The 10,309-nt window shown below is 43.2% G+C and overlaps 1 protein-coding gene across 1 annotated transcript in view; it reads right to left on the bottom strand.

Annotated features, from left to right (window-relative positions):
* Positions 1-1,783: 1,783 nt before the first annotated feature.
* The window catches only part of LOC144150943 (uncharacterized), a 48,285-nt gene continuing 39,759 nt past the window's right edge, over positions 1,784-10,309 (bottom strand). Inside the window, exons 9-10 of the mRNA XM_077682250.1 lie at positions 7,637-7,720; positions 1,784-1,865 (exon numbers count right to left, since the gene is read on the bottom strand). Coding sequence (XP_077538376.1) covers positions 1,843-1,865; positions 7,637-7,720 — 107 coding nt within the window. The 3' untranslated portion in view covers positions 1,784-1,842. The remainder of the gene's footprint in view (positions 1,866-7,636; positions 7,721-10,309) is intronic.

The raw sequence follows: 10,309 nt of genomic DNA, 5'->3' as shown, positions 1-10,309 counted from the left end.
AGTGCCCGCAAGTAGGATAATCATGGGCTGACGAGCGCGACCACGAAGGGCAACAGGAATTTCAACAGCAATCAACCGGATGCTCCAGGCGATTCCGGGGTGGCGAAAGAGCTTCACAAGATGCTGTCCGCCAGGCAGGTCAGGTGGCGACGGGCGTAGCCACATATTTATACATAAAATTTAAGAGCAAATCAACAGGATATCCAAGCATGCGCCTTCACATTCATAGAGGGTTTGAAGCATTCCCATGAATATTTTTTACTTTCCTATTAATTTTAGTTTGTGTAATTTTCTTTGTTATGACATATCGCCTTTCCTATTTCTTCGTTTAAGCATCCCTTCCTTAGCCTAATACTTGTCAGGCAATCAGCGGCGAACGCTGCTGCTCCGGATCTGCTCACTTCATCTATAGGCTTCGCTCGTTTGAGTTTCAGAGAAACGTGTTCTTCTCATTTCGCGAACTCAAAATATTTTATGGTTCTCGTAGCGCAAAAAACAGACAACGGGCTGAGAAAGATAAAGGCAAGCACTGCTTGTTTCTCTGTCCGCACTTTTTGTTTGTTTTTCGCACTTTAGGCATCATGAACTATCAATTATTTGATACAATAAAAATATTCAGCAGCCAGCCCAAGAACACTGTAGGTAAGAATAAAATTATGAAACATATTGGGGCTTTAACCAACGATTTAAGTGCAGAAATTTCAGGCATAAACTCCACGTAGCAGGGCGCCCAGATGAATCACTTCATCCGGGCTTCACGCCGCAACGGCGGCTTAGGCTCGTGCGATGACAGGGAGTTTGATTCCCGCGAGCTGAAAGCCGTTGCTCTGTGTTTTGTGTCTACACTTTATAGATCAACCACCCACCTACGGCATCCTCGATATCCTCCTCCCCACACCCTACCACACAGAAAGCAGCTGCCACAAGCGCAGACGGATAAATTGAGCGCGCGAATATGTCCTTGCATTTTGCGATAGTCCGTGACTGGTAATCAAGGAATCGCATTTTCTGTCCCAAAACTCGACTCTCCATTAAGCTGACCGCAATTAGTGGTCCTGCCACACGTGAAATCCAGAATCTCAAATCCACTGCACACTCCTTGCATTTTGTGAGTGTGCAGCTTCTCATAACATTTTTGTTACTGCAAAACGACCTAGTACATTACATGTGTACACACATAATTTGCTTGGAGGCATTGAACCATAACCATCAACGATAAAAATCTTAGGCTGTCAGTTCATGTTGGACTTTATGGTTGCAAATTGTTCCGTTACTTCGTGTTTCGGGTAAGTGAGGGTGCGTGTTGCAAATATCGGTCATACGCAGCACTGTGAACTAACACTACATAATTAAACATGATGAACGCAGTCGTTCTTTATGTTGTGTGCGTGTGGTGCAATGTACTCCCTGTTTGTTGTCAACTATTATCCCAGTCGAATATAGCACGCCCAGTATTTCCTTCGTCTCAATTGGGGGGCTCTAGCTTGGCCGCAAAGAAGCTAAAATTTTTGTTGTATATTAAAATTATGTTTATTGGCCAGCCAGAAAATGCAATTTGTCGGAACGCTTGCTTCCACGACTGGTCACTGATCGTCAAACATGTCAATTTTCCGAACTCAAATTGTCCGACATAAATAGGAACTTACATTTATGAACACACTGCAGCACGTCTCTGCCCAATGGGTACAGAGTCCATCACTATCCACAGATGAGTAGTAGTTTATTTTTATTTAGTGTGGGGTCTAGAGTTCATGAAAAAAGACAAATGCGATTTTATTTGACTCTTCATTTTGGAGGCCCAATGAAGTTCGTAGTCCTAGCTCTTGGCAGCCGCAGCCGTATTCAGAACGCTCGCTCGAAGTTACCTGCGGAGAACGGAAAGGAAAAAAATATAAAATATAAGTAAGCAATCGGCAGGGGTAAAGTTGCATGGGTGCAACAGCGCTGAAAACACGGAGATATAAATATGGTCGGAATGAATACATGAAATATTTCTTTATTGTTTAACGGTCAACGGCAAGCTTCAATTTTTATTTAAAAAGAATACATCTGGTCCCAAAACTGACATGGGAACTGTTATCGGCACGCACTAAGTTTGCAGAGTTCTTTCTTGAAGGCAAATTGACTACAACGTTGCAGACCTGTGTGCACTAAAAAAAACTCAAATTTTTGGCACAATATACACCAACTTCCTTTACAGAGCTCAGGCGCCTCTCGCAAACATTTCTCGCATTTGAATCATAGTAAGATCAAACACCTTCAATTGTCATTAATTTATGTGCAGGCGCACACGATACGTCCTCATCAATTTAATTCCAATGTTAGCAGAGCACAAGGCACAGAAGTGGCAGTTATTTGTTTAGTGTGAATTTTACCAGATAGTTTAGCATTTTAATTTAGATTCCGATGTGTAGCTGTTTGAAATCAGGTACTTGTTCTTTCATATGCCTAATTAGGATAGTGTTACGGTTTATTTACCTTATAAATGATCTATTAAGTATACGCGAGCAAGTCAAAGCATTTCGTATACGTGTAATGTACGTTACAAAATTCCCGTCAGCAGCTTGTTTCCACAGACTACTTTACGGATCGCTTTTTAAACCTGGAGCTTTTTGATCAGTTTGATCAGAAACGTACTTGGTATCGGTATAGATTTCGATCGTCCGTAGATTCATTTACTTAGTGGCCAAATCATTAGCGCGTGGATCCGTTCTTCGTTTGGGATTTGGGTCTTTGAAGATTTTGGCGACCCGATGGACGGACTTTCGGTGACAGCGGGATGATCTTTAAGCGTCCCTGCTTCCCTCGATTTTCTTTACAAGGAAATGGTAAATTTCCTTACAGTAGCCTGACAAGGCAGTGACATCCGAATCGTTCAGGTAATTTTGAATATGGAAAAAAACTGTTACTGTGGGAACGCAGCGATTAACAAACACAGAAATAATGTCCGCGACTGTCACGATAGGCCTCTGCCTGCTCCCTGCCGCAACTATATCTAGGTAACATTTTGGCAATAAAGCTTTCATTCTGAAACGTGTGAGTGCGCCATCGCGTAGTCTACCACGTTCACATTTCTTCGTGCAGCTTCAAAACATTGAAACTGGCTGTACAGCACTAATAATGATTTATTTATTTAATAAATACTGCTGACCACACTTACGTCCAAGCAGGAGGGCATGGTACACTGCAAAGAGCAATACCATGAAACACACACAACAAACAATGCACAGTTACCCACTAATAGAAAGACATGGTTCAGGTACCTGGTTCCCTTTTGAAATAGTGCACGGGAAAAACGAGAATTTGAATGTATCGCTTTTCGAGTAGTACGGAGATAGTGAGTTTGGTTTGTGATGTCTTGTCGGTCTTGTGTTAGCGCTTTTTTAGGGTTTGAATTTGAGCTTAAGATGAATGATTTTACGAGTTAACCAGGGTGTTCGCTTCTCAATTTTTTGCTCTTCCTCGGTATGAAGTTGTCGGCGCAGTAATGAAACACGTCCTTAAAACGATCCTATAGGTTGCAAACGTCATCACGTTTGCAAGACATATTTCTAAATGTTCAAGCACAGAGTAGCAATTAGCTCGGGAGTAATCTTTGAAATACCGTGTCGTCGACTTATATTGGGAAAGCAACTTGAGAGAGGGTACAGTAACGCATATTAATTGGTGATCAGCAATTCCTTGTTCTATTGAATGGAACTATTAGTCAAAATCGCAGGGAATAAATACAAGATCCAAAACAGAACTACAGCGGTCTTGTACACGCGTGGATTCGTTTACAACTTGTTTTATGGTATGTCTAAGCAAAATATCAAATACTATATTTGTGTATTGGAATATTTCGAACTAGCCATCAATCGCTTCCAGTAAATCTCACGAAGGTAAATATCCCCAACTACAGAATTTTTCTTGATCAGAAATTTTGACATATGCTCTAGAAGTCTAGAAGTCAGGAGGCCTGTAAAGCGCGCAAAAAACAAAAGAAGGTCCCCAGCACGATACCTTTAGGCACAAGCACTCGATTTCGTCAATGCCAGACAACAAAAGGGCCTGTGTGTTTCTCTTTAGAAGAACGGCTACGCCCCACCCCTTGTAGCCCTCTCTTTGCGTATTACCTGACACGACGTAGGAAAGACGCTATCAGCTATCATAGTGCTTCGGAGTAATGTTTCTGTCACTACGGAAATGGGCGGGTCATTTTGAAGGCAGATAATTTCAAGCTGGTCGCTTTTATTTTTCAGACTACCAGCATTCAGGTTTAGGAGGCGCAGCTGTTTTCATTTGGTTTGGTTCGCATTACTGTTAGGGGTGCTCCTGGTTTTTGGTCGATCCGCCTTGCGGGAATATTTTTGCTCACAATGCCCGGTTTAGCGCTTGTGCTTGTTGTCTCATCATGGGACGATTTGGCTTTCGTTCGCCGTTTTTTCGTAGAAGTATCCGTTCGTCTGTTTCGCTATCCGAAGTGTAAACGTTACTATTCATGAATTGTTTGCTAAACACTAACGACCCTTTTTCGTTTCGTCACAGTTTGGTTTCTCAATTGTCCACAGTTTACTTCTCACGTCTCGCAATCTACAGGAGAAATCTTCACGAATAGATAAATCTCAATCTTTCAGCTTAGATTCTTGCTTAAGAATGAAGTTCTTGTCCTTTAATAAAACGTGTGGTTGGGCTAGTTGGTACATACTGAAAGGGAGGCTTAGCGCAAGAAAAAAGACGAGGACGGTGGCAGACGTGACAGGTGCTACTAACAACTCCCAACCGGAAGTTTTCGTTTGCTCTTAACAATTTTCGTTACTAGCAGTTTTCGATACTCACAACAGTTCTCGTTAGTAACAGGCGCTGCTAACAGTTGTTAGTAGCGCCTGTCTCGTCCGCCAACGTCCTAGTCTTTTTTTGCGCTACGCCCCCCTTTGAGGTATTGTCCGTTGCGTCTTCTAGCTTTAAAAAACTGGTCTAACTTTGTTACTGGCCTACCTATTCGATAGATGCGCTTGATCTTAACTGGTTCAAGGACTGATATGCACTGTGCTTCAAATTACACGTGTTGAAAATTATTGCTATGCGGTGCGCGTTCCCTCCTTCCGTCTTATACGTATGCGCTATACATTTTACGGAAGACACACCTCCTCGCACAAAAAGAGATACTTCTGAATTATACAAACTGCTCAATTGAGGAAACGCTCTTTTGCAATAGTCTTTTTTTTTTGTCACTTGTCCGCAACTTTGTGAAACGGAGAATAACATAGCACACTTCAATCTTGAAGCGCTCCAAACTTTGGCATCTCATTTGTGCGGGTCGCGTCCGCATATGCGGCTCTCTTTGGTTGTTGTCTCCTTTTTCTACTGACTTGATTGTGTTCTGTGCACTATATAATTCTTGCGCGTAGGCTTTGTGTGTGGACTATGCTGTAGACATTTCTTTTTTTGTTATCGACTTCAGACTAAAACTTGTATTGCAAACCTCATCATCATTAGTTGCTTCGGAGTGTTTTGTTACTTATGCATTTGTGCTGTATGATCTGTCACCCCCTACTTTGTTACCCCTCTAACTGAATGGCCTGTAAAGGGGCTTGTATTGTATTTTAAGTAAATAAACAAAAAATAAATGAATAAATTCTTTATTCTTAACAATCATTATACAGGGTGTCCCACCTATCATGCACCAAGATTTAAAAAAAGAGCAATGGCTTTACGCGAACAAAACCTAGTGCGTAATGTTTGCAGTACTGTGGAGAAGCTTGATAGTAATTTTTTCGTTAATGATGCTTAACTAATTAATTGTAATTAATTATCTAACTCGAGAAGTACTGTTCTAATCACTGAAGTGTCAATGAGGCGCTTGTAGGTACCCACGAGGGGCATCTAACTGCGGTATTTTCAGCGACGAAATAATTGCGTACTCATTTATTCTGACTGATAAAGAAAACCCGCGAAATATGAAAAATACCACGTGACGGCGCTTCCGCGCGCATTGTAAAGTAGCGTCCCCAAATAAGCTGATTGAAAGCAACTGCTTCGCCTGTCACCTGCCTGAAGAGACACTCATCACCTTGATAATGGCATGCATGGAAGGAGCAACAGCAGCAAGGTTCGCGGGGTGCGTGTGCAGATAAGGCACAAACTCGGTCGCGATTTATTCTTTCTTTCTTTTGTTTATTTCATTCTGGCTAACTCAGAGGCAGCCTGTTTGAGGGCATTGCTTTACGGTGCGCGCTAATGCGCGCGGAGGCGCCGTCACGTGGTATTTTTCATATTTCGCGGGTTTTCTTTATCAGTCAGAATAAATGAGTACGCAATTAGTTCGTCGCTGACAATACTGCAGTTAGATGCCCCTCGTGGGTACCTACAAGTGCCTCATTGACACTTTAGTGATTAGAACAGTACTTCTCGAGTTAGATAATTAATTACAATTAATTAGTTAAGTCTCATTAACGAAAAAAATGCTGCCCGCTTCTCCACAGTACTGCAAACATTATACATTAGGTTTTCTTCGAGTTACGCCATTACTCTTTTTTTAAACCTTGGTGCATGATAGCTGGGACACCCTGTATACAATGAAATAAATGAATAAACAGAATACCTAAAAATCATAAGCCGCCCAAGTATTTACCTAGTGAATCAGCTAGCAAAAAAACTATGAAGTGACTTGATGAAGGCGCCTCCACGCCCAAATTGATGATAAACGCTTCACCAAGAAAACCAGCCATTATGCTTTTATGCATTTGTGTAGTCAGTAAAGTGTATTCGTGGCAAACCAGCAGAGCGATAGTCCACAAACACATGTAGCCTCAACCTAACGTCCCAACACCTATCTTGGTACGCGGCGATAGTCCGCAATGTTGCAAGCGGCTTGCGCATGTCGTTGTAGTCGACTTCCAGAGAACAGGCATGTTTTTAGGCGAACTAGCATGGTAAGGTTGAGTGGTGGCCAGCTTTATATCGCCGTGCAAGATGACAGAAGTTAAACAAATTTGGGTGCTGCGGCTCAAAGCCCTCGGTCGGGGAGTGGTCTTGCCCTTTGAGTCAATACCAGCTGGTTTTGCGCTAAAATCCTGTGGTACGTATTTCCTCCCCTCCGTGGGGATCAACTACCCTTTTCTTGGCTTGCTGTTGCTACGGCTAATTTTCCAAATTACATAAATGCTTGTTTCACTCATTGAAAATTTGCGCTTTGGTCTTCATCCTGTGAAGCTTCTAATCGCTCTTCTAAATATATTCGTTTTCGGCGTGAACTTGGGCACACATATAAACACGTGTAAATAGCGTCTATACACAGAATTTTTTTAGACAATTACATTCAAAATTTTCATGCGTTTTATTTTTGTTCTCATTATGGTGAGTACACAAAATCCCTTCGGCAGGTAGCTCTTAGTTGAGTCATGTGGTGTTGCATGCGTTGCTCATACTCTTTGCATGCCTATTAAGAAAGTCAGAAAATGATCAAATGACTTTGTCCATTTTCAGTGTTTTTTGCCAGTATAACGCATTTCATTGCAATTTCTGTCCGGCCGCAGACGCTAAGAAATCATTTTTGAGGTTTTTTTGCACAGTTCGTCGAAGCGTTCCTCATTTAAATTTATTGCAGGGAAATACTTCAGATTCCACCACACGTAAATATAAACGGAATACGTACTCTGAATATTGTCCAAGGTTTGTGCAGGCACCTTTGAGTCTGGAACCGACCGCTCTACTCTTCTACACCGGCCTTCGGAACATTCTGTAAAAGTTTATTTTTTCAGCCACAATGCGCCTTGTTTAATGAAAGCCAACTCGTATAACCCGTAATTCATTTAGCAAAGTGTTCGTTCTTTTGCTACTTAAGTACGATGACGCCTAATTTTATGCGGCAAATAAGTGTAGTGCAGGCTTACTCAAAACAAATACCTTGTTAAAAAAGCACTTTTCGGTCATTTTGAAAACTATTACTGTGGAAGCAAGCATCTTTCATATCTGTCAGCAAATTTTGTGAGGTGCGAGGTTCATAATAAATAGGGGCCTCATATTTCCGGCCTCTGCGGCCGCTTTTGTAATGGGGGCGAAAAGCGAAAACGGCCATGTGTTTGAGATTTCGGCGCACGTGGAAGATTCCCAGGTGGTTTAAATTAATCCGGAGCCCTGCACTACGGTGAGCCTCATCGCCTGTTTGCGGAGGTGCGTTAAACACTACAATCAATCACATAGGGGCCTGTGGGAGCAGCGCATGTAATTTGGTGCTACGTATTTTTTTTTTCTACGCCATTTTTCCTTAATAATTTTTGTATTCTCAAATTGGCGTTAACTTCAACAAAAACAGGGGCGTTATATTTCAGGTTTTATATATATATTTTTTTTCAGTGGAGCGCATACAAGTATGACGGAATGCCCTGCTGCTTGGCTCAAAACCAATTTACACCGCTGTAACAACTTTAAGGCTTTGATATTCAAATTGTCCTTGAAATTTGTGAAAGCAAATACAACCGTTTTGCGCTAGCTACTAGCAAAATGTTTAGAGATAAATTTGTTTGTACTGATCTTTAAGCCACCGTCACAAGCGAGAATATCGATTATTTGGAGTATCCTTAGAGCAATAGATATTTTGCGAGTAGTAAGAACACCAATAGGCTTCAGCCCGCACGTGTAATAACAAAAATTTTGTTTTGCCTGGACGTCAATTAAACGATGCAGGGCCTCAAGTTTAAACGACTGCGCCAATTATGAGCTCACCGTGTGATGTATCGGTCAGTGATCCTAACGTAACTGAAAGGGCTAGATCAGTAAGCAGCATAAGAGATGGTCTGACGTAAATATGGTTTACAGTTTTCTGTCTACGCCGGACGGATTTGTGTCGACCTTAACACCTCTGCAAGTTAAAAAAATTCCTCCGACATTCCTTGCACCGAATGGTCCGCATCGAGACGTCCTGCACCGAATTGTACAATTTTAAACAATTGATACAATTACTCAATTTGTACAAACAACTGGCAAAAATAAAAAAATGTCATCAAGAGAGAGGAATTTTATTGAAATAAAAATGGGGTTCGGTCGGCACCAGAATCCCGGGACGCTCGCCGCCGAGTCTGTACACAAAGCAGCCGCGTCGGCGGATTGCCTCGAAATCGCGTCATCCCTATTTTATATATGCCGCGCTTTCGAGGCGCTTTTTCAAATAAAGTGCAACGAGTTGTGCCGCGCCTCCTCCAGATGGCGCCACGGGTCCCGCGACCGAGGGAAGACGCAGTGAAACAGGGGCACGATCAAATGCAGAGCATTTCCGGGGGCGCGCGACGTTAAGTAGTTTGCGTTACGTTAATGTTGTTGCACTTGTGGCAACTGCTGACGAGAGAGCGCTCGTCAGCAGTAATTTGAATGAGTCAACGATATAAGGCGCGTTCGTAACGTCCCATTCTGTGTCGGCTTTGTGGCGCAGTGGGTAGAGCACCATGTACATTGCGTTCCGCCCGCAGGGTCGAGGGATCGAAACCGGGCGCCGGATAGTATTTTTTTATATATATAGTAGGGAGGGGTGCGGTGCGGACTACGGACGTCAACGCGGGTGACATCGTGAGTTACTGAAATGCTATGCATTTAAAACGCACCCCGTGGTTGAAAGCGAACCTGGGTCCCTCGCGTTATGAAGCCGACGATTATGATTGCGCCATCATCGAATTCGGGTCGCTCAGCATCTCCTTCGGGTTTGCACCGCGGGCGTTGGCTTTGGACTTTGGCTTAGTTAAAATGGATTTTGGCATTGGTCCTCGGCAGTTTTGGTCTTGGACGTTAACATGGGTGGGGCGCTCACCTGTCTTGCGAGGGATTGTTTTGTGTTCGCCTTAGCTAGAAGTTTGCACTTTGATCCGTGACACTTGGACTTTAATGGATCTTTTTCCAGTAGCGGTCTGCGCATGCGCGGGCTGCCGGTCCGCCATTCTTGTCAGGCGCCTCGGGCAAAATAAACAAAAGCGCGCCCCTCGGTTTCCTGCTTGGGGAGCGGCTATAATCTGCACGTTTTCTTTTTTTTTCTCTTTGGACTCCTCGTGGTGGGTTGGGTTCGTACGTGCATACAATAATGGCTTTCTAAGAAAAGGGGCGAAAACGCTTGAGACTGACCACGCTGCCAGCACATGGCTGCCAGTGAGGGGGTTACGAAAATGAAAAAAAAAGGGGGGGGGGTGTTTTGAACACGGCAGATTAGTCACGAGAACGTTCGCCTGCTACCCTGCCATTCATGTGAAAGGTGCGGGTGACTGGTCAGTGCGGGAGGAGCTGCAAGACCACGATATTTTGTGCACGAGTTCTCGGAAAGCCAAACTTTCTTGGGGGTGCGCCT

Source organism: Haemaphysalis longicornis, unplaced genomic scaffold (assembly GCF_048455015.1).
Source record: "Haemaphysalis longicornis isolate Haplotype H1 unplaced genomic scaffold, Haemaphysalis longicornis Haplotype H1 scaffold_81, whole genome shotgun sequence".
Lineage (NCBI taxonomy): Eukaryota > Metazoa > Arthropoda > Arachnida > Ixodida > Ixodidae > Haemaphysalis > Haemaphysalis longicornis.
The sequence above is the reverse complement of the archived record's forward strand: the minus strand, read 5'-3'. Positions and strand labels throughout refer to the sequence as shown.